Source organism: Melopsittacus undulatus (assembly GCF_012275295.1).
Source record: "Melopsittacus undulatus isolate bMelUnd1 chromosome 4 unlocalized genomic scaffold, bMelUnd1.mat.Z SUPER_4_unloc_1, whole genome shotgun sequence".
In the NCBI taxonomy this organism is placed as follows: Eukaryota; Metazoa; Chordata; class Aves; order Psittaciformes; family Psittaculidae; genus Melopsittacus; species Melopsittacus undulatus.
In genome coordinates this window covers 44,335-71,931 of record NW_022993933.1, presented here as the reverse complement: position 1 = coordinate 71,931, position 27,597 = coordinate 44,335, and the positions used below count along the sequence as shown (strand labels likewise).

The following is a 27,597-nucleotide window of genomic DNA, read 5'->3' as shown; positions in this document are numbered from 1 at the left end:
GCATCGGGGCAGCGGCTCCGGCTCTAGTCCTTGGGGGGCTTCTTGGGGCGCGCGTTCCACATCCCCCGCTTGGAGTGGTGGTAATGGTAAAAGTTCCTGAGCCGCAAGCGCTCAACCTCCAGCCCACTCTGTAGGACCCTGTACCGGGGGATGGCAGTGATCAGTGGGGCACCCCATGGAGGCACCCCCTATACCTCCATGGAGGAACCCCCTATACCCCCCATGGAGGCACCCCCACCCCATGGAGGCACCCCCCCCCACCCCCATGGAGGCACCCCCCATACCCCCATGGAGGCACCCCCACCCCATGGAGGCACCCCCCCCCACCCCCATGGAGGCACCCCCCATACCCCCATGGAGGCACCCCCCATACCCCCATGGAGGCACACCCCATACCCCCATGGAGGCACACCCCATACCCCCATGGAGGCACACCCCATACCCCCATGGAGGCACCCCCCCACCCCCATGGAGGCACCCCCACCCCCATGGAAGCACCCCCCATACCCCCATGGAGGCACCCCCCATACCCCCATGGAGGCACCCCCCCACCCCCATGGAGGCACCCCCACCCCCATGGAAGCACCCCCCATACCCCCCATAGAGACACCCCCACCCCCATGGAGGTGCCCCCCCCACCCCCAGGTTCTGCCCCTTCTCCCCCCTCAAGGGAAGGGACCATGGGTCTCCCATAGGATGTGCCCCCCTCTCCATCCCCCCCCAGCCCGGGGGTGTCAGGACCCCCCCTCACCTGTCCAGGAGCTCCCAGTCCTCCCCCCCCCAGCGGTCCCGGAACTCCTCCGTGTTCATCCCTCCCACACGGTCAAAGTCTGACTTGTAGATGCCGAAGAGGCCGAAGCCGTTTACCTCCCAGTAACCTGCATGGGGAGACCAGTGAGTGGAGGGGTGGGGGGACCCCCAAGGCCACCACCCCCCCACTATGCCCCATCCCAACCCCTTTCCCATGCTCCCCATCCCCATCCCTGCCACCCCCCTGAGTGTGCACCATAGGACACCTGGTTCTGGGGAGCATCACACCCCTCAAGCACCCCTGGGCTCGAGTCCCATCACCGCACATGGAGCCGGATGGAACCCAAGACATCCTCCAGGGTCCCACTCACCATTGGGCTCCCGGGGGGAGCTGCCGCAGCTCAGCCGCATGACGATGGGTGCATAGGCCAACTTGCCCTCCACGCAGTGCTTGCGGATGCTGTCCAGGATGTTGGAGGGGAAGTGGATGTGCAGGTCGCAGAGGAAGACGATGCTGTGTCCATCCTGCAGCAGGGATACAGGAGGATGAGGGGGAGCAGCTCCAGGAGGAAGGGCAGGATGGATCCGGTCCCCAGCTCACCTCCACTGTGTCCACACCAGCCTGCAGCCCAGCCGAGCGCTCGAAGTTCCCCGTGCGCCGCAGGTACTGGTAGCTGAGGATGGGACAGGGATGTCAGTGCTGGGACCAGAGGGATGCAGCCAAGAGGGGACAGGGACAAGCAGAAAGGGATGGGGGAGAGCCTACACCTCATGCCAAGGGTCCTGCATGGAGGCAGAGGGGGTTTCTGCACCCGACTCCCCATGGAAAGCAAGGTTAAACACCCAAGAGGAGGAGGAAGGGGCAGGAGACAGACCCATGGCTGGGGTGGGCAGGAGAAGGAGGTTGGGTGAACCCCATCCCACCATGAGGAGTCCCCAAACCCCCGTTGGTGCCCTGGGGGACGTGGGGCCCATGGTGGGTACCGGGGCAGATGCGCATCCTGCAGAGCCTTCTCCACATCCATGTCCTCGCTGTCAAAGTCCACCAGGATGACGTTGAAGTTGGGGTCCTTTGTGGCCCCATAGAGATGGGCCATGTCTGAGATGAACTGCTGCACCCAGCGGGCTTGGTTCTTCACTGCAAGACATGGCCACAGACATCCCTTAGGCTCACCATGGGGGTCCCAGGAACACCCCATTGCCAAACCAAACCAACACCCCTTCTGATGGGAAGCGATAACCTCAGCATCCCATTGGAAGCCATAACCTCAGCATCCCATTGGAAGCCATAACCTCAGCACCTTGTTGGAAGCCATAACCTCAGCATCCCATTGGAAGCCATAACCTCAGCATCCCATTGGAAGCCATAACCTCAGCATCCCATTGGAAGCCATAACCTCAGCATCCCATTGGAAGCCATAACCTCAGCATCCCATTGGAAGCCATAACCTCAGCATCCCATTGGAAGCCATAACCTCAGCATCCCATTGGAAACCATAACCTCAGCATCCCATTGGAAGCCACAACCTCCTCCTCCTTGGGCCAGCCTGGACATGTAACTGAGGAGCAGAGTTGCCCTCCTGGAGGATGCTGAGGGCAGGGTCAGCAGCACAGACCCAATAGACCCATCTTGCCATCACCTACCGGGTACCACAAAGTGCACCATCACATCCTGCTTCCAGCTGAGCCGCAGGGGCCGGCACAGGACGGGCTTCCCATAGAGGATGCTCCATGTGCTCGGTGGGGGCTCAGTGCCCCCCAGCGCCAGCCCCTCGGTGCTGTCCTGGTGCAGGAGGACATAGACGTACTCCGAGAGCCGCACCGTGCGCTGCCCGCGCTCCATCAGCTCCAGCTCCAGCAGGTACCGGTTGCCCCGCGCCGTGTCCCGGCGCTTCTCCACATTGATGATCCTCAGCAGGGTGTAGATGCTGTGGGGAAGGAGAGGCAGGGATGGGGTCAGACTGACACAGGTTCAGGTTGGGTGTAAGGCAGAAGCTGTTCCCGGTGAGGGTGCTGAGGCACAGGGTGCCCAGAGAAGCTGTGGCTGCCCCATCCCTGGCAGTGCTCAAGGTCAGGTTGGACACAGGGCTTGGAGCTGGAGGAGCTTTAAGCTCCTTCCCAACTCCAGCTGTTCTCTGATCCCATGGAAGCACCATCACAAGCTCCGCTCCCCACATCTCCCATACTCAAGGGTTGACCTGAACCCCCCATCCCATCAGCCCCACATGGGGTGAACACACATCCCCATGTCCCTCCCTACCCTCCGTTCTTCTCATTGAGCCTCTCCATGTACTGAGCCACCACATCCACCACCTCGGCCTCGCTCAGCTGCAGGTTCCCGGACACATTGCACCGGAGGTCGTTCCAATCGGAGCGCAGGAGCTCAAAGTCCACAGCACTGACACTGAACGTCCTCTGCCAGTTGATGGAGTCCTCCAGCCAGCCCTGCTGCAGCTCCCCCCCCTCGTAGCTGTAGTCGGACACCTCTTCCTCCTCCTCCTCCTCCTCCTGCTGTTGGGAGGCTGTTGTTTCAGTCACCCCCAGCAAGGAGGTCACGTCTGAGGAGTTGTACCCGGTGGTGCCCGGCCCAGGGCTCGTGTCCTCGTGGCTCTCTCTGCTGAACAGCCCCTGTGTGCCCAGCGCCAGGAGCCCAGGCAGTGCTCGCCGCTCGGTGCCCGGCCTCGCCTCCCACCTCCGGCCTCCCCCATGTGGGTTCTTGTGCCTGTTGGTGCCTCTCTCCCTGGAGAGGCTGCTCAGGAGCCAGGGGCTGTGGGGTCCAGGCATGGTCCGGAGCTTGCTGGGGGCAATGGGATGCTTCTGTGGGGTCCTGGAGTGGAGATGGACTCTCTTGAGAGGCTTTGGGTACAGGAAGAGGCCAGGGAAGGACGGCTCCCGGGCTGGGGCTTTGCGCTTCCCTGGCTGCAGCCGGGTCACATACACCTTATCCTGGGTGTTCTGGTTCTTTCTGTCCTGCCCGGGGGCTGCAGCCCTGCCAGGACCTGGTGTCCTGGCTTTGCCACCGAAGATGGGGACAGCTTGGTGCCGGTGGAGGCTCACGGCCTCACCACGCTTCGAGGACACCAGCAGCCCCAGGTCATCGTCCTCACCCTCACTGGGGTCCTGGGGCAGCCAATTGAGCATCCTCCCATGGACCTGCTCCAGAGCGGGGCCCTCATCCTCCTTCCCATGGAGCTCATGGAGGTCGGGTGTGGGGCTGGCACTGGGCTCATGGGATGTGCTCCCCCTTCCCACCTGCCCTGGTGTTCCAGGGATGGCCTCATCCTGGGCCAGGCCCTGTCTGCGCCTGAAGCTGTAATAGTCCAGGTCATGTCCATAATCCCTGGTGACCGGCGGTGTCTCCTGCCCTTTGGCTCCGGGTATGGGCATGAAGCTCCTCTCCTTGGCTTCGGGAGGTGGGTCTGTGGGCTCAGGGCTGTCTGCTCCTTCCTCCTCCTCTTCATCATCCTCGAGGAAGTCTGGAGAGCAAAAGCAGAGATAAACACTGAGGGTGCTGGTGCTCAGCAGGGCACCCACAGGTGCTGGTCCAGGGCAAGGAGATTAACCTATGGGGTGAGGGATGGAGCTGGGGGACACTGAGGGATGCTCCAGGCTCTGCCTATTGACCCCTCCAAACCTTGGCTGCACCTCTGCAGTGCTCCCATTCCATCCCAGAGCAGACCCATGGCAGTGGGGCAGGATTGAACACCCCAGCTCCTGCATGAGCATCCCCACACTCCACACACCTGCAGCCATGTGCAGCCCTCCCTGCTTTCCAGCCCAGAAGCAGGTACATGGGTTCAGGAAGCAGCGAAGGCAAATCCCAACCCTAAGCATCCCACTTCACATATCCCACAGTGCTTGTGGCTGAGCCAAGTGGGATGTATAGAATCATAGAATCATAGAGCAGTTTGGGTTGGAAAGGACCTCAAGATCATCCAGTTCCAACCCCTGCCATGGGCAGGGACACCTCACACTAAACCATGGCACCCAAGGCTTCATCCAACCTGGCCTTGAACACTGCCAGGGATGGAGCATTCACAACCTCCCTGGGCAACCCATTCCAGTGCCTCAGCACCCTCACAGCAAAGGATTTCTTCCTTAGATCCAGTCTAAACCTCTGCTGTTTCAGTTTGAACCCATTACCCCTTGTCCTGTCACTACAGTCCCTAATGAAGAGTCCATCCCCAGCATCCCTGTATGACAACAGAGCACATGGAACAGGCTGCTCCAAGCAGCCCTGCCCTCCTGGATCCCAGCATCACTGGAGGCATCCCAAGCATCTCCGAATGGCTGTGTTGGATGTGCCTGCTCAGCCCCATGCCAGCGCTGCCAGCGGCAGCAGTGACTCACTGTCTGCATTGAGGAAGAGGAACGGGCGCTGCCGAGGATCCTCCTCCTCTTCATCCATCTTCATGTACTTGTAAAAGCCAAACCTGGAGACAAGGGAGAAGGACGAGGTCCTGGAGATCAGGGAGGAGGGAATGGGAAGGGATGTGCCTGCACACACAGGAGCCTGTTCAGGGGAGAACAGCCCTGGCTGTGGTGCAGGCATCCGGACACAGCCTGGCTTGAAGGAAGCTGGGATCCAACATCAGTGAATCACGGAATGGTTTGGGATGAAGGGACCTTAAAGCTCCTCCAGCTCCAACCCCTTCCACTGGAGCAGCTGCTCCAAGCCCCTGTGTCCAACCTGGCCTTGAGCACTGCCAGGGATGGGGCAGCCACAGCTGCTCTGGGCACCCTGTGCCAGCGCCTCAGCACCCTCCCAGGGAACAGCTTCTGCCTTACACCCAACCTGAACCTGTTTCAGTCTGAGCCCATCACCCACAGCAGCAGGATCAGGTCTCAGGCTGTGATGTGCCCAAGAGGTGGGAAAAGAGCCAGCCTGGACGTGGCCCTTCCATAGGGGATGGAGTTTGGGGATGCAGAGCTGAGGATGCCTCATCTCAGCACTGTTCCCCCACCCATCCCCAGGTACCAGCCCCAGGTACCAGCCCCAGGTACCAGCCCCAGGTACCAGCCCCAGGTACCAGCCCTGGGTACCAGCCCCGGGTACCATCCCCGGGTACCAGCCCCGGGTACCATCCCCAGGTACCATCCCCAGGTACCAGCCCCAGGTACCAGCCCCAGGTACCAGCCCCAGGTACCAGCCCCAGGTACCAGCCCCAGGTACCAGCCCAGGTACCAGCCCAGGTACCATCCCTGGGTACCATCCCGGGTACCAGCCCCATCACTCACTTCTCCAGGTAGAGAGGGGACTCCCTGTAGAAGCACTTGTTCTCTGTCTCCATGTGAGTGAGGCGCGTGAAGTCGTTGGGGTACACGAACGAGAGGTAGACCTGTGGGCATGACCATGGCAATGGCACAGCTCAGGGCCAGGACATGGGGCTGGAGCAGGGGACCAGCCTGGCCCCATAGCAAGGTGACCCCCAGCACCTCGAGCATCCCATGGGCTCAACCCCTCCAGCTCAAGCTGAGCTGGATCCTCCAGCCCAGGCTGTGTTCTACTGGGTTTTAATGGGTGGAACTGGCCTGGCCCGGGCTGGGGGCTTCACTGGGACCCCCCCAGGAGTGTGACCCCATCCCCACCATGGGGAGCACTCACAAACTGCAGGCCCTGGTAGCGGGCGATGGGGAAGTCCTTCACCACGTATGTGGGGCTGTAGGCACAGGGCACCAGCACGTTCTCCAGGCGGGAGGCCTCGATGGCAGGGGCTGAGGAGAGGCAGCAGCAGCTCAGCCCCAACCGTGTCCTGCCCCCCCCATAACCCACCCACACCATAACCTGCAGCCCAGCCCAGCCTGGCCCCTGCAGACCCCAGCAGAGATGCTCTGCACCCTAGATGGGCAGCAGGGATGCTCTGGGTGCCTGCAGCCTCCAGGTCCTGTCTGTTCCTGCCCCAGAGATCCACAAGGATCTGATCCCAGTCACTTACTGAGGAAGAAGGTGTCCCTGGGGTCAGGCTTGAGCATGTCAGCCCCATGCTCATCCTGCTGAGCCTCCCAGAGGTAGCTCCCACTGTGGCTGCCCAAGGTCTGTGGGATGTGCTCCACGTGGTTCATCTTCAGGGATGATTCATCTGGGGACACAAGGACAGGGGCTGAGCCCCATAGGCACAAACAGAGCTGTGGGGCTGGAGAGGAGCTGCATGGAGACCTCAGAGCAGCTCCAGTGTCTGAAGGGGGATACAGGGATGCTGGGATGGGCTCTGCATCAGGGACTGGAGCAATAGGACAAGGGGTGATGGGTTCAGACTGAAACAGAGGGAGTTCAGGTTGGAGATAAGGCAGAAGCTGTTCCCTGTGAGGGTGCTGAGGCGCTGGCACAGGGTGCCCAGAGAAGCTGTGGCTGCCCCATCCCTGGCAGTGCTCAAGGCCAGGTTGGACACAGGGGCTTGGAGCAGCTGCTCCAGTGGAAGGGGTTGGAGCTGGAGGAGCTTTAAGGTCCCTTCCAACCCAAACTGGTCTGGGATTCTATGACTGGATTCCCCTGTTCCCAGGAGCTGATGCTGCAGGAGAGCTCAGGCTCTCCACACTCACAGACCCTGTGACTGATCAGCACAATGATTATTGCCATCATTGATGAGCACCAGAGGACAAGGGCACAGCTGAGGTCAGCCTGGCTCCGGTGACGGCATCACTCACCAGGCTCAGACAAGGGGAGCTCTAACCCAGGGATGCAGGAACCAGAGCCCCAGTGCCGGTGACTGCAGAGGTGCTGGTTGTGCCTCTGCTCTGGGCTCTGGTGTCACATCCCCCTTGCCAACCATCCCCAGCACCTCCCCAGGCATCACTGCTCACTGTGGCCATGCCCAGAGCACCCAGGGGTGCCCACACCAGCCCATCCTGCTGCAGAGCTGGACGGGAGGAGGCAGCTCCCATGCTCCAGGATCCCCTTCCCAAGCCCCCCATGGATGCTCTGGGTGCTGCCAGCCCCTGCACCATGGCAATGGGCTCCTTCAAGTGCTGTGGCTTCACCCTGGATGCTGTTGGATTCACAGGGAAATGGGAAGCAGGAAACAGAAGCATAAAGAGGCAGCACTAATGGATAGTGGTTGTGGGGGGATTTATCCACACATCATCCATCTCATGGGCACCTGCATCCACACCATCAATGCTCCTCCATCCCTCTCCTCATTGATCCCTGCCTGCTGCCTGTCCCCTGCTGCCTTATCGACACCTTCCAGGCTGTGGTTGATGACCAGGCTCCAGCACACTGAGCACTGGGGCAGGATCCATCTATCACATCCTCTCTCTCTGCCAGGGAAGGGGCAGGAAGCAGAAGATCTATAGATTTAATTAAACCTTGCACCATCTATCCCTGTGCTCATGACAGCTCCTTGTAACTCATGGCCAGGCCATGGAGCCAACCCCTGTGCTCCCACCAGCAGGGATGGGGTGGGAGCATCAGGAGAGCTGTGTTCCTGTGGTGTGTCCATTCTTAGGAGGGTCACAGCATCATCCCTACCCACTGCAACCCCCTGCTCCCAATGGGGCTGCAGGAAAGCTGGAGAGGGGCTTGGGACAAGGGATGTAGGGACAGGCCAAGGGGAATGGCTTGAACCTGCCCAAGAGAGGGGAGACTGAGATGGGATACATGGAAGCTCATTGTGAAGGTTGGGGAACACTGGAAAGGGTTGAATGGAGAAGCTGTGGCTGCCCCATCCCTGGCAGTGCTCAAGGCCAGGTTGGACACAGGGGCTTGGAGCAGCTGCTCTATGGGAAGGGGTTGGAGCTGGAGGAGCTTTAAGGTCCATTCCCACCCAAACCAGTCTGGGTTCTGGGATCTGATTGCCAGGACCTGGTCCCCCCCAGGCTCTGTCTCTGTCTCTCCCCTGCACCAACACACAGAGCCCCATGAGATGCTGCTGCTGTGGCTGCAGATGGACCCGTTGGCTCCTACCTGTGTACAGGGAGATGCAGGAGGAGTCGATCACCTCGAACTTCAGGCTGGGGAGGAAGAGTCGCCACTAGGAGAGAACAGGAGGGGATGGGATGAGCAGGAGGGTCCAGGGTCATGGAGCAGCTGCTGACCCTACACCCTACAATGGATCCTGCCCTGTCCTCTGCTCCCAGGAACAGCTGCACTGATCCCACTGCTCAGAGGGGGCACCAGGACCCTCATGGAGGCAGCACAGGGGGGATGATGCCAGGCATGGAGCATGGAGACCACAGCTCCCATCAGAACCACAGCTCCCATCCAGACCACAGCTCCCATCAGAACCACAGCTCCCATCAGAACCACAGCTCCCATCAGAACCACAGCAGAGCCCCAGCAGCCTCCTCTGCCCCCCAGTGCTGCACACACATGGGTATGCTCCAGGTACTCAGGGGCTCTGCAGCCGCCTGCGCTCAACCCATTACACTCATCCCAAAGGCATCCAGGAGCCTTTGTCCGGACAAGCCCTGAGATCCCTGTGGGAGCCACTGATCCTGCTGTTCCTCATCGGAGCCTTCCCCTCCCAGCACCAAACCGGCTCTGATCCGGTCAATGAGTGAGGGCCAGGCTGGTGCTGAGCAGCAGAGCACCAGGAGGGTGTGCTCAGCATCCCGGATGGCACCAGTCTGCTCCCAGTGACTGATGGTGCTGGGGGGAATGGAGCCAACAGCTTCCCAGAGCCAGCCCCTGACACACACTGTGGCTGTGCCAGGGCTCTCTATGGCTGTGCCAGGGCTAAGAGTGGCTGTGCCAGGGCTCACTGCAGCTGTGCCAGGGCTCACTGTGGCTGTGCCAGGGCTCACTGCAGCTGTGCCAGGGCTCACTGCAGCTGTGCCAGGGCTCACTGCAGCTGTGCCAGGGCTCACTGTGGCTGTGCCAGGGCTCACTGTGGCTGTGCCAGGGCTCACTGCAGCTGTGCCAGGGCTCACTGCAGCTGTGCCAGGGCTCACTGTGGCTGTGCCAGGGCTCACTGCGGCTGTGCCAGGGCTCACTGTGGCTGTGCCAGGGCTCTCTATGGCTGTGCCAGGGCTCAGCAGGTGAGTTTGGGTCTGAAACTCAGGTATCTTCAAGGGGGAAGGATCAAGGACCTGGCTCCAGCAGCTCAGCCCTTGGGCACACACACTAAGGGTGCACAGTGACCTGGGACCTGCCTGCCCCATCTGTGGCAATGGGCTCCTCTGATCAGCCCACAGGGACCTTCCACCTCTGGCAGCCCTTCTGCAGGATGCCAAGGACAAGGAATGGGGCTGGCCAGGCTGGACTGGAGCCTGGAGCAGAGGAGCTGCTCCCATCACATCCATTGCAGGAGCACAGGGAGGCACAGAAGGGTCTTTAGCTCCCAAAAGGCCATTGGAATGAAAGGACTGGGGGAGCACGGAGAAGAGCCACATGTGCCAGGCACCATGTGTGGGAACAGCCCAGGGAGATGGGAGATGAGCTCAAGGAGATGGGAGATGAGCACAAGGAGATGGGAGATGAGCCCAAGGAGATGGGAGATGAGCCCAGGATCAGCACAAAGCCTTCCAGTGAGCATGGGAAGAGCCCTGGCACTGGCTCCTGATGGGACAAGCCCAGGGAGGAGCATGGGGGGAGCATTTACTCACCCCAACTTCCACGTGGTCTGACCCTCGGTCATCCTGCTTGTGCAGCAGCTCGAAGTAGTAGCGCCTGGAGGACATGAGGCTGCGAGGGGAGAAGATGGTGAGAGACCCTAAGGGACAGTGCTGGGCAATGGAGCATCCCTGGTCCCATAGAGCTTGGGAGAGAGGAAACCTTCACAAGGAGCCGTTCAGGAGCCCTCCTGAGCTGCTCACACATGAACCTTGCTGGGGTAAGGGGCCAGCAGTGTGGGGTGGGCACATTCATCAGGGACGGATGGATGGACAATGGATGGATGGATGGATGATGGATGGATGGACAATGGATGGATAGATGATGAATGGATGGACAATGGATGGATGGATGGATGATGGATGGATGGATGGACAACCCCATCCCACTGCAGCTCCATGAGACCATCCCCAGCCCCACCTGCAGCCCCCAACACCTTCAAGCCATGCACCTGGGGCCAGGGTGGGCTGAGCTCCAGCCCTGACCCCTCCTGCCCCCTGGGATGGGACCATGGGCAGGGTCTGATCCCTGTGAGCCCCATCCCACTGGGAAGGACAATGGGATCAAGGACACACTCACCGCAGAGGTTTGGAGACTTGGGAGCTGAACTTGGTGAACTCTCCTGGTGCCGTCCACTCGGTGCCCAGCTGGGGAGGGAACAGGAGCATGTGAGACCCCCCAGGCCACCATGGACAAGAGGGCACAAACCCAGACCCCCATAGACTCCCCCTCCAGCTCCATTGGGCACCATCCTGCCCCAGGGCACCTTTGTCCCAAGCTGGTGGCATTCGTGTCACCAGCCAACAGGATCCCAGAAACCCCATGACAGACCAGGGGGTGTCCAGTTATAGGAGACAGCCCCAAGAAAACCCAGCAGCAAAGATCAGACCTCCTATTCTAGTGCATAGGCTGGTCTTTGGTAGCTACAACCGGGATGGGACCAAGGATGGTCCTTCCGAAGCCAAAGCAGGGCAGAGATGGGACCAGGCTGAGGGAGCCCAGCAGTTCCTAAGGGGGTAAGGAAGCAGGAGCTGCTCTGGCCAAGCCCACCCAGAGCTGCAGCAGCAGCACAGGGACCTGCACAGGGAGAGCCTGTGGTGGATGAAGAGCTCCCATGGGCTTGAAACACCCTCAAGTGAGCACCAGGGATGCCCACGAGGGCCTCTGTGGTTGTCAGTGTGATGGGAGCAAGAGCCTGAGCGAGGAGATGCTCCTGGTGGGAGCTGGAGCATTCCCAACGTGGGGAATGGCAGAGGGAGCTGGAGCATTCCCAGCACAGGGAATGGCAGAGGGAGCTGGAGCACTCCCAGCATGAGGAATGGCAGAGGGAGCTGGAGCATTCCCAGCGTGGAGAATGGCAGAGGGAGATGGAGCATTCCCAGTGTGGGGAATGGCAGAGGGAGCTGGAGCATTCCCAGCCTGGGGAATGGCAGAGGGAGCTGGAGCATTCCCAGCCTGGGGAATGGCAGAGGGGGCTGGAGCATTCCCAGCCTGGGGAATGGCAGAGGGAGCTGGAGCATTCCCAGCCTGGGGAATGGCAGAGGGAGCTGGAGCATTCCCAGCAATGGGAATGGCAGAGGGAGCTGGAGCATTCCCAGCAATGGGAATGGCAGAGGGGGCAGCAGGACACACATACCCTGCCCACGAACGCGACCAGCCGGGAGTTGGCAGGACTCTCATCCGAGCTGAGCCACAGCTCCGAGTTGTCGTCAGATGCCACAGAGAACTGGAAGTCCCCTATGGAGAGAGGAGGGGAAGGTCATCACAGGGAGATACAGCAGCCCAGGGACATGGGCTCAGCCCCAGAGCATTGCTGTGAGATGGGGAAGCAGGGATGGATGGATGGACAATGGATGGATGGACAATGGATGGATGGATGATGTATGGATGGATGGATGATGAATGGATGGATGGATGGACAATAGATGGATGGATGGATGATGAATGGATGGGTAGATGATGAATGGATGGGTAGATGATGAATGGATGGATGGATGGACAATAGATGGATGGATGGATGATGAATGGATGGATGGATGATGAATGGATGGATGGATGGATGGATGTCATGGGGCCTCCCAGACTCCACATCCTGGCTCTGTCCTGGATGAGATCAGGGCTTCACCTGCCTCTGAAGCCACAAGGGAAGAAGGTTCAGGATCCTCCTGCCTGACAGCCAAGGTCTGGGGCTGTCTCCCAGAGCCCTCCTGTCCCCGTGTGGCCCAAGAAGGGGAAGGAGGCAGCTTCTCTACATTGCTGCAGGGGAGCTGAGGCCAAGCTCCATCACTCACCATCCTTGAAGGGGTGGATGTAGCCAAAAACCCTCAGCCCGTAGTTCTTCCACTTGGGTGACACCGCCAGCTTCTTCACTGTGGTGCGGGTCTGCAGAGACAGGGACATGAGACCATGAGCAGCTCACACCTATGCACCAGCATCACCCAGACCACCTCCTCCCTGTGACTGCAGGGTCCTGTGCCCCTGGCACCAGAGGGGCCATGGGGGTCCCATCACCACCCACCTCTCCCTGCATCCCTGCCCTGCTGGGAGCTGCCTGCCCCAAACCCAACCCAACCCAATGCAAGCAAAGGTCTTGAGGAGCAAACCCACAACCAGTGCAGGTCCAGCAGCACCCAGAGAGGACCAGGACCCTCCCTCTGCCCCAGAACCATCACTCACATGGGGATAGAGTGGGAAGTGGAGGTTCTTCCTCAGGTGCCTGACGGCACCTCCACACCAGTCCTCGAAGACGTGCAGGTTCACCTTCCCTTTGTACTGCAGGACGAGAGGAGATGAGCAGGGTCCTCCTCATCCCCCTCTGAGGACAGCAGCAGGGGAGGATGTGGAGCCCCAGGGGTGTCACTGAGCTCCCATCCCTGTGCCAGCCCCATAATCACTGCAGGAACCCCCTCCTGCATCACTCCTCTGGGTCCCAAGTGCACTTGGATGTGGGATTTTATGGGGCTGGGCTTTTGGTGCCTGCACCCTTCACCCATCCCACCGGCACAGCCAGCACCAGGGGCAGGCTCCACATGGGTCCATCCAGAGACAGGCAGCAGGATGCCCCTTACAGACCCACAGAGGATGAGGGGCTGATGCACACACCCGAGGAGATGCCCTCATGGGTACCATGCTGACCCCAGGATCATGCAGAGCCCCCAGGATGGGTGATGGAGAGCAAGGAGGAGGATGGACGGAGGTGGCTCTGGAGCCTGGGGGGACAGGGGCTGCCCAACAAGGGACCTTCTCCATCACCCCCTTTGCTGCTCCCTGCCCCCTACCTGTTCATTCCAGGGCAAAGGCTGCTTGGTCAGGTTGAGCTTGGGGTGTGCAGTGCCTCGGTTGGACCGGGAGCCTCTGGAAAACCATCCCTCCAAGTCCTGCCCATCGCCCTGCCCAGGAACAGGAGAGAGATGAGAGATGCGGGATGAGGACCAGCCCTGCTGGGGCTGCAGGACATCCCCATAGAGCACACATCTCATTTGGGATGTCAGCGCTGTCAAACCAAGGGGGGAGCATTCAAGGTTAAAGGCAAAGGGAAGCAGGGGCAGGAGGAGGCTGGAACCATTGGCACAGTGTCCTGGGGAGCAGGGTCACAATGTTCCAGCTAAACTGGTTTCCCTTCCTCTGCTAGGAGACTGCTCCAGAACAGGGAGTCTTCTGTTCAGCTCAATGCTCAGCTGGGCTGAGGAGCTGCTGGAAGTGCTTTGGGCTCCATCTCCAAGAGGGCAGAAGGAGTCTCTGTGCTCACCCACAGGAAGTGGGATGTGCAAAGGGAATTAAACATCCAGTCCCTTGTGTCTCATAGAGGCATCAGGTGAGCATTCACCTGCCCCCAGTGTGCTGAAAGGGTGATGGGTGGCAAGGAAGAGCCCACCCAGAGCATCCTCCTCCTGTCACACAGGGACCTGGCCCATGGCACAGCCCATGGTGACACCCGCACTCAGCATCACCCTCTGGGGATGGACCAAGGGGGACAGGGGGATCCCTGACACCTCCCTCAGGATTCACCATCATCATCATCCCCCATGGCCTCAGCTGGGCACAGAGGGACCGGTTGCTCCATCACCCACACAACAGAGCCCAGGCAGGAACTGAGGCTCCCACAAAGCACTGCCCTCGGGATGCACTTAGTGCCAAAGACATCACCAGCACAGAGCCCAGTGAGCCCATTGACATCCCAAAGGGCAGAGCTGCTCTTGGGAAGCACCGGAATTGTGCTGTGCTCATGGGAAGGATCCACCTTCCTCCCGGGAGAGCTGAGGGGGGATTCCTGCTCTCCCCCTCCTCACCCAGCACTGGCTCATGCCTCCGAGCACCTCAATGTCCTTTGTCTGTCTCTTACCTAATCTATGAGGAGCTGGGATTGACCAGAGCAGGGTCCTTCCTCACCCATCACCTTGCTGTGATTGCCAAGGGACGGATGCAGCAGCTGGATCTGCAGCACCCACAAAGGGTCTCTCTCCTGGCCCTGGGGCAGATGAACCTGTCTCCTATGGGATTTGCCACCTAAGCATCCATTTCTGATGCCATCTGGGGGTGCCACGCTCCAAGTCCCATCACCCATCACCAGCCGGACACAACCAACCTCTTCCCCTATCTCACCCAGCCTGAAGCCGGTTCTGCTTCTGGCACAGCCTGAAGCTGGTTCTGCTTTGGCACAGCCTGAAGCTGGTTCTGCTTCTGGCACAGCTCACACAGGAGGGAAGCGCAGGGAGACGCTCCCGGAGGAGCCCATAGGATGCACAGGGCAGCTCCATCGGGGCCCCTTTAACGCGTTGTGGAGCAGACCCAGAGGCCGCCCCCCCCTCCCCAGCCCCGCAGTGACTCCGCTGTGAGCACCGGACCCGCTGCCCCCCCCGTTACCTCCGGCTCCTCCTCGCGGCTCTCGCTGGAGTCGTCGGCGGTTCCGCTGCGCTCCGGTGGCCGCCGGGCAGGGTCCGTCACCTCCGGGGGCCTGTCGGCATCTGTGGGGGTGCGGTGAGAGCGGCTCCGTCCGCACCCCCCACCCCAGGGGCAGGCGCTGCCACAGCCCCGACGGGGGGGTCCGCTCAGCCCTGCGCTCAGCAGCACCGGGTTTAACTGTATCCCCCCCCCAGGGGCTGCCGCTACCAACAGCCCCGACGGGGGGGTCCGCTCAGCCCTGCGCTCAGCAGCACCGGGTTTAACTGCACCCCCCCTCCCCAGGGGCTGCTGCTGCCACAGCCCCGACGGGGGGGGCCGCTCAGCCCTGCGCTCAGCAGCACCGGGTTTAACTGCACCCCCCCCCCCCCCCCCGCCGGCTCTCATGGATGGAGCAGCTCCTGTGCGATCACCTCCGCATCCATCCGCAGTGAGGCATCCTCCTGGAGCATCCCACACTGCCCTCAAGGCACCGGCTCCCGGCCCCCTGGATGTACTGTGCCCGAACCCATCGTCCCACCCCAAACCCATCGTCCCACCCCAACACCATTGCGAGGAACCCATTAACAGCCCCAGTACATCAGCTCTGTTACCGTGTGCTGCCTTAACTGTTCCCAACCTACAGATCCCCCCCTACAGAACCCATCACTTCTGGGCTGCAGAGTGGGTGCCTCTGAGCCCTTCAGACAGCCCAACCCTGGAGGGATGGAGGGTGTTTGCAGCTCTGGTACATAGAGTTTCAAACCAGCACCAAGGGATAATGAATGGGATGCTCAGAGTTGGGGGTCCAAGAGCCACCACCACAAACACCCATGGGTCCCCCAAAAACCTGCCACCCCCTTATCACAATAGAGGGGAGCCCCAGACACAACCAGCAGTGGTGCAGCGCTGTCTCCTGGCCATGGGCACTGCCCAAGGGGATCACCACAACCCTCCCAAAGCTATGGCAAGATGCCCCCATCCCTCCCCAGGCAAGTCCTGGGGGGCTCCAACCCCCACCGAGTGAAACAGCCCCAGTGGCTGCTGCACTGGGAGCTGTTGGGTGGCTTCAGACCCCACAGCCCGGCCGAGGAGGGGCTCCCGGTGCCCCATGACACGCTCCAGTGCCATTAGTATTCCAGCGGCAGCACAGGCAGCATCTCCTTGGAGATGGCAGCACAAATCCCATCCCGAGGACAGGAAATCCAGCTCTAAAGCCCCTTCTTCTGCTCTCAGCCATTCTTCAGCCCTGGCAGCCCCAGCTGCCTCCTGGCAGCTCCCTGACTCCCTCCTCTCCTGCCCATCTCCATCCCTGCATCCCCATGGAGATGATGTGGAGCACCACAGGGAGCAGTGGGACTGGATCCAGGACTCATCTGCTCTGCTCTCCAGGATCCCCATCCCTCCTAGGGATGCTCAGCTCTCCAGGATCCCCATCCCTCCTAGGGATGCTCAGCTCTCCAGGATCCCCATCCCTCCTAGGGATGCTCAGCTCTCCAGGATCCCCATCCCTCCTAGGGATGCTCAGCTCTCCAGGATCCCCATCCCTCCTAGGGATGCTCAGCTCTCCAGGATCCCCATCCCTCCTAGGGATGCTCAGCACTGGGAATAAAGCTGATCCTCCCTGTACCGAGGCCACAGATGCTGTTGCTCTGGCACAAGAGCACTGGGGACAGTGTGATCCCCCCTCCCCATGCTGATCTGTGGATTAACCATAGCAGTGAGGATAAAATGCTCCTAAGGGACCTGCCAAGGGATGGATGCAGCAGCTGGATCTGCAGTACCCACAAATGGTCCCTCTCCTGGCCTTGGGGCAGATGAACCTGTCTCTCAATGGGATTTGCCAGCTCAGCATCCATTTCTGATGCCATCTGGGGGTGCCACGCTCCAAGTCCCATCCCCAGGATGAACTAACCCCAACATGAGCTTCTGCTGCCAAGCCCCAGGTCCTGACGAGCAAACCTGAGCCAGCAGCATCCCAGGCTGCATCCTCAGGGATGGGGTGAACAGTTACTCCCCTCTGGGTACCACAGCCCAGTTTGGCACTGGGTAAATAAGAGATTTGATATAAATGGGAGGAAAGGGAGAGAAAACCCATTCCCTGCAGCACGATCCATCCTTGGAGGCTCCCAGGACCCAAGGCCATGATCTGCTCACCTTCTGCCTTCACCACCCAGCTCCATCCTCAGCAGGATGCTCAAGCAGCTCCTCTCAGCCGCTAAAGGAGCAGAACAAGGCTCATGCTCCCTGCTCAGGTTGGGTCCAAGTTAAATGTCACCACTGCTCTGATGGGGATTGAGTAATCCAGGCTCAAAGCCCAAGAGCCTTCAGTGAAACCCTCTCTTCTCTATGTGGGGAGGGAAGCGCTCACCCCAAGAGGTGCCACATCCCAGGAGCAGCAAAAGCACCAGGCCCCAGGAAAAGGCTATGGGGTCTGCACTGAGCTTGCTCCCTGCTGTTTAAATGCTGGATGGGAAGGCCCAGGGCAGCCCTAACCAAACCCCAAGTGCTGATGAGCCTGTGTGGGAACTGGAAACGAACACCCTTGGGAAGGGGAGAGGGCACCGGGTACCAGTGAGCATCACTTTGCTCCTCCCTCCCAGAGCATTGAGACCCTTTGGTCTGAACCTCATGCGAGGAGCAGGTCAAGGGCCATGAGAAGAGGAGAAAGCAGCACTGGGATAAAGGGGTTTGGTTTCCCCCTGGCTTTGTTCTCCCTTCGCATCCCCCCAGCACCGCACGGCTGCTCCCCAGCATCCCCCGGACACACAAGGACACACAACCAGCACCACACAACAGCCAATCCAGCATTAGAGCTGCCTCTTGTCCTCTCTGAGGGAGCACAAAGGCCACACAAAGGCAGGCAGAGGGGGAAGAGGGGATGGGGGAAGGTCTGGAGAGAGGGACCCATTTGCTCCAGGATGGCATCACCCGGAGGGATGCTGCATGGGATGCTGCATGGGATGCTGCATGGGATGCTGCATGGGATGCTGCATGGGATGCTGCATGGGATGCTGCATGGGATGCTGCATGGGATGCATTAAGAGCTCTTCCCAGCAAGCACAGAGCGATGCTGATGCTGTCAGAGCCGGGAGCAGGGGCAGGAGCTGCACACGCCATGGAACCAGCTCTGAGTCACAGCGGACTCCAGACAGTGAACCAGAGCCAGGAGCAGTGCTCGGGATGAGGCAGTGGGTGCAGGGGACCAGGGACCGACCCCATCCATCACACAGCACAGACACCAGGGTGATGGGCTTCCCCTATCACAGCCACCCCCCGTGCCCTGGGGAGCACAGAGGCCCTTTCACACAGGCTCCTGCCCCAGCTCCCTGCAGCTCTCACCCGAACACTGCCCCTTTCATCCCTGTCGGAGCCGGGAGCTCTCCGGCAGCTTCCTGGATGCTTCCCAAAGCCTCCAGCGTGGCTGGAGATGCTCCTCATGTGCTTCCTCCTGCAGCTCCCAACGAGTGCTCCCCCACACTCACTGCTCTGCTCTCAGCACCCATACCCGTACCCAGAGCTGCCCTGGCACAGAGAGGAGAGCACAGGAGCACAGAGTCCAGCCAGGCCAAGGGTAAGGTCCTGCTCCTGCATCAGGGTGATGCCAGCACAACCCCAGGCTGGGGACATGGGATGGAGCCTGAAGGACCTGGGCTGTTGGGTGAGCCGGCTTGAGCCCAGAACCCCCCTGTGTGCTGGGGGCACCCCCAGAGCGTGAGCAGCAGCTCAGGGGGGAACCTGCCCCTCTGCTGTGGGAAGGGGACCCCACTGCAGCCCTGAGCCAGCTCTGGGGCAGGAACAGAGCTGCCTGCCAGGAAAACCCCAATGCTCCCGGCCCCACAGCACCGGGGCTGGCACCGGGACACGGCTCAGTGCCAGCAGGGACACGGATGGGGCCAAGGTGAATGGGGCTGGCTCCCATCACAGGGATGCACCAGCTGGAGGAGTGAGGGATTTCATTCCTGTCTACCCCAAACCAATTCATTTCATGCTCTTTACTGAGCCCTGTGATGTCCCTCTCGGGTGCAGCAATGGAAATCGATGCCGGATGGCTCAGGGCTGGCAATGGAGCTGCCATGAGACCGCTCGAGCTGACACAGCCTCCAGGAGAGGCAGCCCCAGAGCTTCCATGCTGTCCATGACACACTCGGCTCAGGGTCCCAGGTCCTTCCTATGCACCAACAGCAACCGGATCCTCTGACCCCAGCTCACATCACACATAACACCCTCTGCCCTCCAGGCACCACCAGCTCCAAAGGAGACAAAGCAGCTCCAGCAGGACCACACACTCACCATGGACTCCCAGCCTGGTGTGGGCTGAAGGGACCTTAAAGCTCCTCCAGCTCCAACCCCTTCCACTGGAGCAGCTGCTCCAAGCCCCTGTGTCCAACCTGGCCTTGAGCACTGCCAGGGATGGGGCAGCCACAGCTTCTCTGGGCACCCTGTGCCAGCGCCTCAGCACCCTCACAGGGAACAGCTTCTGCCTCAGAGCTCAGCTCAGTCTCCCCTTGGGCAGGTTCAAGCCATTCCCCTTGGCCTGTCCCTACATCCCTTGTCCCAAGCCCCTCTCCAGCTTTCCTGCAGCCCCTTTAGGCACTGGAGCTGCTCTCAGGTCTCCCCTTCTCTTGTCCAGGCTGCCCCAGCCCAGCTCTCTCAGCCTGGCTCCAGAGCAGCTCCAGCCCTGCAGCATCCCCATGGCAGTGCTCAGGACATGGAGCCGGCTGCAGGACAGGCTCCGGTGCCTCACACCACCAGCACCCACCTCCCCTCACTGCTCCATCACCACCACACTCCTCAATTGCTCTTTGATGCCAGAGCAGCAGCACAGGACAGGGCTGTGACCACAGCCACGCAGCTGGCACTGGTCAGGATGCGCTCACATCCCTTCAGACACCAGCAGGGAGCCAATATCCCATCACATCCCTCGGGATCCAGGCTGGATGAGCCGGTGACGGCTCCGTTGATACCATCTCAACTCCATCAGTGAGGCCAGAGGAGGAGCATGATGCAGCCAAAGGACCCATTACCACAGTGCTTGGCCAGCCAGGCCTTCCAAAGGCCCCTTTCCCTATGGATCTGCCTTCTTCCTAGGCACAGAGGAGGCGACAGTGACCCCAGCTCACTGCAGAGCATCAGCAGCTCCACAGTCAAAGAGGCTTCAAACGGATGCCCAGGAGGAGGAAAACAGCACAGAATTAACTGAGAGCAAAGGCCCAGATGAAAGGGGACAGGGGATGTGCTTTATCGGTTCTTTGATGTCTTTTATGTCCTTAAAAGGCTTTAAGCTGCCAGGACTTGAAGAGCTTCTGTGGCTGAGGAGCGATGAAGGGACAGAGCTTTGCTCTCCTCTCCTGCTGTCACCAAGGCCCTGCAGGACCCACGGACACATCCCACATGGACACATCCCACATGGACACACGTGCCAGACCCATCCCCAGTTCTTCTGCAGGGACTGGAGCACCAATGGCACCCACAGCATCCATCCCTCCCCTAGGGAGGGACCACATGGATCCCAGCAGGGCAAGCAAAGGGTGAAGCATCCCTGGGGAAGCTGCATCCCTGCTCCTCCCTTCACGCTCAGGATGGATCCATAGGGATCTGCTCCACCCTCGGCCACCCCAAACCCCAATGTTTTGGGCAGGACCCGAATCCCTTTCCCTGGTTACAAGGGGGGATCTGAGCTCCCCCCATACCCTGAGGCAGGAGGATGGGTTCCAGCACTGAGCCCTGCTCGGGGTCCCCACACTGTCCCTCCATGGGCAGAGCAGAGGCAGGACCAGCACCAGGCACCCTGCCCCATGCCAGCCTGGGGTGCTCACAGCAGCACCAGGAGGGCAGCTCAGGATAAACCATCCCCCACAACCCACTTGTTTCCATTTCACTTTACCAAGCCCTGGACCCCCCACATCTCCCCCAGCTTCAAAGGACGTTTTGGGGACCCCCCACAGCCGCCAATGGGACCAGCTCTGGGGGAGGTTCAAAGCCTCTGGTGCCTCTTAAGAGCCAAATCGGTGCCTTTGAACCACCCACAACAGGCACAGGCCAGATGTTTCTCATACTTCTCCCCCTTCACCTGCCAAAGAGCCCCAAGACACCCCCAGGCCCCCAGCCCAAGGATGGGGCTCATTCCTCCATCCATCCATCCATTCATCCATCCCACTGCTTCCCACCTGCTTGTGCTCTGCGGGGCCAGCACAGTGACATAGAGGAAGGGTCCCAGTGACACCAAACCAGCCCCTTCCCTGGCTCCAAACCCTCCTTTTGGGCAGCTCTCAGCTCCAAACCTTCCCTTCCAGCACCAAGGGGATGCCCATCCAGGGGATGCTGCCTCAACAAGCAGGGACAGGAGAATGGGAGATGCCGAAAGCAGGGAAGCAACATCAGCTCCTCACAAACCTTCCTCTTCAAACGGCTCTTTCTCATCCTCTCCCCCTGCTCCCAGCATCCCTGATGAAAGGGATGGAGCCCACGGCAGCCGCAGTGTTCTGCCTCCCAGGTCAAACCCCATCATCACACTCAGTGCCTAGGGGGACTGTGTTATCCCTGCATGGGGGGGAAGCTGCTGTGCTCATCCCAAACCTCCTCCTGGCTTGAGAGACCCCAAAGGACAATTCTATGGACAGGGATGGGAAGGACAAGGGTCTGAGGCGAACAAAGAGCATCCAAGCACCACAGCTCAGAGCAGGTTTGGGAGCCCTCTGGATCCCACACACAGAGGCTCCTCTCTAGGCTGAATCCACAAGGATGCACACATCCAGCTCCAGGCACTATCAAGGGGCCCAGATGGGTTTTCCTCCCCAAGTGGCCCTGCTTTAGCCATGAATTAGCTTCAGCATCCTCCAGGATGCATCCTGTGCTCATCCAGTCATGAACCACCCCAAAACCCGGCTCCCAGCAGCACCAGTATCCCACATGCCCCAATGGGATGGCTGCAGGAGCAGGACCAGCCCCTGCCAAGAGCCATTTGAGGTTTCTTACTGGCATTTTCCCCCCTTTCTCCCCACCCAGCACACCAGCATTCCCACCCGGCACACCAGCATTCCCACCCAACACACCAGCATTCCCACCCGGCACACCAGCATTCCCACCTGGCACACCAGCATTCCCACCCAGCACACCAGCATTCCCACCCAGCACACCAGCATTCCCACCTGGCACACCAGCATTCCCATCCCACTGCCTGTTTCCAGCCGGGAGAGCACCGTAATGGCCTCATTATTCCAGATGAGGAATCCGTGTGCTCAATTAGGCAGAGAAGGGTAATTATCTACTTGTAGGAGATGAGGAGAGGGGAGTTTCTCAGGGCACCAACAGTTCCCAGATGCTCTGGCTCCATGTGGGGCTGCCATGGGGCAATGGGGCACTGGTACCCCAGATAACACCCCATCTTCAGTGTGTTCTATGAGACCCCACTGCCTGGTTCCCCCACATCACACCCCCAAACAGCTGAATAGCCTCATGCCCATCACCATCAGCCTCCAGGACATGCATCTGCTGGTGACAATTCACCTAATGAGTAATTAACCTCCATGTGATGAGGTCCCAGCAGCTGGAGCAGCCTCAGCACCAGGTTCTGGTTCATGCTGGCCAACATTCAAACCCCAGTGTCCAAATCTCAGGCACCTTCTGGTGCACAGGCCCCTGGGGCAATGAGGAGCTCAGCACCCTCTCCAGATCCAGGGATGAGCACCATGCCCCATCCCTATGGGATCTGGGACCAGGACACACCACAGCAGGTCCCGGATGGTGAGAGATGCCATGGATAGTGGAGGAGGAGGAAGGAGACACAGGAGCCACGAGGGCACAGAACCCCCCCTGTCCTCCCACTTGCTCACCCAGGGATACCCACTAAGCCCAGGGGGAGCATCATGTACTGGGTTGCAGCAGCAGGACCAGAGTCCATCCATGTGTGACCAAACCCCTTCCCCAGCATCCATCCATCCCATTCCCTTCCCCTCCACCAGCCCCTCTCCATCCCTACACTTCCAAAAGCTTCCATGGGACCTAACCTCTGGCTTTGCCACATGCTCACAGGCCCTTTAGCACCTCAGTGCAAGCAGCAGCATCTCCCTGAGCACAGAAAGGCAGGATCCAGCCCAGGCAGCTGGATCCTAATCCTAACCTAACCCTAATCCTAACCAGGCAAGGTCCAGCTTCCCCTGCAGAACCCACAGCAGCAGCACAGCCCCCTATGGAGTATCCCATGGGATAGGCTGCGATGCCAGCACGTAGGGAGGAGGTGAGGGGGGGCAGGAACATGGCTCAGCACCTCAACCCCCCCCAGGGCAGGACGGGCACCCGCAGGCAGCGCACGGAGCATCCTCCGGTACCCGGAAATCCTTCGGGGCCGAAAGAGGAAGAGCTCGGACCTGCCTCAGCCGGGATACCCCAGGATAACCCGGGATGACCCAGGATAACCCGGGCAGCCGCTTGCGGTCAGACCGCTGCTACTTGTGGCTTTGCCAAGAGGCTCGATCCTATAGCGGGGAAGGGGAAGCAGCCTCCGCGGGGATGGATGCACGGTCCCTGCTGCTCCCATCGGCACTATCCCCATTGCCCCATAAGGCCCCAAAATCTGCAGGCTCATGCTGCTGCTGCGGGGGAAACTTCGGGTTTCCCAGCGTCCAGAGCTGCTCCGAGCGCCCAGGGAAGCCATTCCTGCCATTCCCTTCCATTCCCTGCCATTCCCTTCCATTCCCTGCCATTCCCTTCCATTCCCTGCCAAAATAAGCACCAACTCTCATCCCTTCCTATTTTTTAGGACAAACCCCACAAGTTCAGTCCGAGCAGCTCAAGTTTCACACAGCAAATATTCCATAGAGTTTTATGTCCTCTCCAAGCAGCCAAATGAGGTCTGCAAGGGTAAAACCGAGAGCGATTCACCACAAAGGAGAACCGCAAGGCACCAGCACCTCGGAGCATCCCGGACCGCATCCCGGGTGTGCAGAGGGTCGGAGGAGGAAGGGGGTTATTGGGATAGGGAAGCACAGACCGAGGGTGCTGGGCAGGGATGGGCGGGTTGGGTTTGCCCCTTCCAGGCAGCGACAGTGGCTATAAATGGCCTCTTTGTCATCGCAGCCAAGCGACGGGCGGAAAATGAGGACGGGGCCGCTCGAGGGAGGGGATGAAACCACAAACCCCCCCATGTTGTTCGGGGACCATCCTGGGTCTCCCCCCGTCACCCCCGATCCCAAAGGCACAAGGGCAGAGCACGAGGTGCCCGCAGTGGGGTCCTGCTCCCCCAGAGCCACCGGGGGATGCGGGATGGACCCTCCATGGACGGAGGGGTCTCACCTTGTGGGGGATCCCCCTTCGGGTGAGAGCGGAGCCGGGGGGGGGGTCAGGGACCCCAGCGCCATGGGGGGCACCCCCCACTCTTTGTGGGGCTCCCAAACCGCCCCGAGGGGTGATGAGGATGCGCGAGTGCCCCCGGGGGTCCCCCCCGCAGTTAAAGGGAGGCTCCATCCCCCCCTCCCCGTTACCTCTGCCGAACGGGAGGCGCAGGGCGCGGCCCTGGCGCACCAGGCTGATGTGCAGGTAGGTGAACCAGACGGCGAACGTGAGCAGCACCAGCAGCAGCAGCAGCTTGAGCTGCTTGCGGAGCTTCTTCACCGGGAGCCGCGGCATGCTGCCGCCCGCATCGCCGCCGGCCTAGCCGCGGCCCATGGGGCCCCCCGCCGGTCCAGCCCGCTGGCTCCGGCCGGGCATTGGGGCGGCTCGGCACGGAGGCCCCCGGCCCCTCGGGGCATCGCCGCCGCCCGTGGCTCCGGTACCGGCGCTGGGGAATGAATGAGCGGGGCCGGGCGGGGTGCGGGTGCTGCGGCCGGGACCGCCCCCTGCCGCCGCGGACACGCCCCCTCGGCTGAGCGACGGCACCGATGGCCAATCGGAAGGCGACCAGAGAGGGCTCGCAGCCAATGGGAGCCTCGAGGGGGAGGGGCCTGCGGAGCGCCGCGCGTCTCCACGCCAACGGGCCGGCATCCTGCGAGGGGCCGCGGGCGAGACCATGCGGAGCGCGGGGGGGGTCGCTTGGATGTGTCCATGTTCCCATTCCCGTCCGGTCCATATCCCTGCCCGACGGACGGGAGGGGAGGGGGGGAAGGGCTCTGCCTGCGGCCGGGAGCCGGGAGGCTGCGGGATGGGTAACACGGGCCTCGGCGGGGCCGACCCCCGGCGCTCTCCCCCCGCGGCGGTGATGGTTCGGTCCGGCGCGGCCGTGGCAGGGCCTGCGGGGCCGGTCTGGGGGCGGGGGTCTGGGATCCATCCCGGGGGGTGCAGGGTCCCCCCGACCCCTCTTGCAGGGATCGCCATGGTCCTCGGTGTGGGCATCCAATGGGAACGGATGCAGGGACCCCACGACCCCCTCTTGCAGGGATCGCCATGGTCCTCGGTGCGGGCATCCAATGGGAACGGATGCAGGGACCCCACGACCCCCTCTTGCAGGGATCGCCATGGTCCTCGGTGCGGGCATCCAATGGGAACGGATGCAGGGACCCCACGACCCCCTCTTGCGGGGATCACATAGGGATGGGATCGCCATGGTCCTCTGTGCGGGCATCCAATAGGAACGGATGCAGGGACCCCACGACCCCCTCTTGCGGGGATCACGTAGGGATGGGATCGCCATGGTCCCCAGTGCGGGCATCCAATGAGAACGGATGCAGGGTCCCCCCGACCCCCTCTTGCAGGGATCGCCATGGTCCCCGGTGCGGGCATCCAATGGGAACGGATGCAGGGACCCCACGACCCCCTCTTGCAGGGATCGCCATGGTCCTCGGTGTGGGCATCCAATGGGAACGGATGCAGGGACCCCACGACCCCCTCTTGCAGGGATCGCCATGGTCCCCAGTGCGGGCATCCAATGAGAACGGATGCAGGGACCCCACGACCCCCTCTTGCAGGGATCGCCATGGTCCTCGGTGTGGGCATCCAATGGGAACGGATGCAGGGACCCCACGACCCCCTCTTGCAGGGATCGCCATGGTCCCCGGTGCGGGCATCCAATGGGAACGGATGCAGGGACCCCGCAGCCATCTGGAAGTGCGAAGGCTGAGCTCGCTCTACGCAAAGCACAACACTAATTAACAATAGGACTTAATTATGGCCACGGGGGAGTCACGGACCGTGTGCTCGGAGGAGCCGCTTGCCCCGGTCCCGGGGTCGCCTGTGCACAGCCAGGCTGAGACCGGTCACATCTCACGTCAGTGATGGAGGGGCCGGTCCTTGCCTCAGCAGGAGACAAGAGCCGCTTGGTTTCGTTTCCTGCCCCCCTTCCCCGCAGCACAAGCGCAGGCAGCGGCTCCTCCTCCTCCTCCTCCTCCTCCTCCTCCTCCTCCTCCTCCTCCTCCTCCGAGCGGCTCCAGCGGGGACAAAATGGGGGAAATCGGTTAATAGAGGAAAAACCACATCCGGAGCTGGAAACCAGAGGGCACCAGAGCTCTGCACCTCCGCTCTCCGGCTCGCTCCCTAGCGGAGTATGGAGCTGGTAACCGAGCCCAGTTCAGCCGAACTGGGGTGGGAGGCACCAAGCAGGGAGCTCGGTCCGTTAGAGAGGAGGAGGAGGTCGGGATGAAGGGGAGCTCTGCACAATGGGTGTGGAAGAGGCACATCCGGCAAAGCGAAGTGGTTGTTTCCCCTGTTTCTTGCACCTCTCCAGCACAGGGAGCAGGAGGCCACCGGTTGTGCACCCATGGGAACACAGTTCAGCCCCTTCTGACCCCACCGGTGGCCCTGGGGTGAGGGGCAGAAGGTTCTGGAATGTCGATGGGTCATCCCGAAAGATCCATGCTAATGAAGGACGGAAGTGGGACACACAGTGCGGAACAACAGGGAGAATACTCCTGCACATGCAGGCTCCCAGCCAGACCAGAGCACCCCAGATGTGCCTCTACAGAGGGTTCTTACCCAGTACTCCAGTGGTGACTGGGCTCACCACCAAGTCCCAGTATCCTTGGGGTCCATCTTGCTGGAGTTACAGTGATGCTCGGGATGTGTCACAGGGATAGGGTCCTGCAGGATCCCGCCTGTCCTGGGACATCCTTTATCCTTGCAGGACAGCTTGAAGCTGCTCAGAAGCCAAGTCCTGCCCAGGGCTGGGCTGTGCTTCAGTTTGGTTTAGTTAAGCATGAACAATCCCAGAGCTGCCTGTAAAATGTTATTACCTCCTTATAGAATACAGTGAAGATATAAAACATGAATTAAAGTGCACTAACAAAGGTAATACCCTGTCAGACTGCGGAGGCCCATCTGTGTAATAGCTTCAGATGGGAATGGATTGAGAGCAACCCTGGAAGGACTTGGGCTGTTGGGTGAGGAGCAGCTCCCCATGACCCAGCTTGAGCCCAGAACCCCCCCCATGTGCTGGGGGCACCCCCAGAGCGTGAGCAGCAGCTCAGGGAGGGGATCCTGCCCCTCTGCAG

At 60.9% G+C, this 27,597-nt stretch overlaps 1 protein-coding gene across 1 annotated transcript; it reads right to left on the bottom strand.

The window, feature by feature from the left end:
* Positions 1 to 24,948, bottom strand: LOC101871035 (N-acetyl-beta-glucosaminyl-glycoprotein 4-beta-N-acetylgalactosaminyltransferase 1-like). The gene is made up of 20 exons (XM_034073412.1): positions 24,661 to 24,948; positions 15,164 to 15,264; positions 13,579 to 13,689; positions 12,977 to 13,072; positions 12,592 to 12,682; positions 11,937 to 12,037; positions 10,880 to 10,947; positions 10,294 to 10,372; positions 8,654 to 8,720; positions 6,687 to 6,830; positions 6,356 to 6,465; positions 5,989 to 6,089; positions 5,101 to 5,183; positions 3,011 to 4,226; positions 2,395 to 2,678; positions 1,735 to 1,888; positions 1,352 to 1,424; positions 1,122 to 1,275; positions 752 to 878; positions 1 to 138 (listed from the first exon to the last, which is right to left on the bottom strand). Exons 1-20 carry the CDS (start codon positions 24,803 to 24,805, stop codon positions 24 to 26), a joined length of 3,420 nt encoding a protein of 1,139 aa, XP_033929303.1. The 5' UTR covers positions 24,806 to 24,948; the 3' UTR covers positions 1 to 23.
* Between the last annotated feature and the right edge of the window lie 2,649 nt (positions 24,949 to 27,597).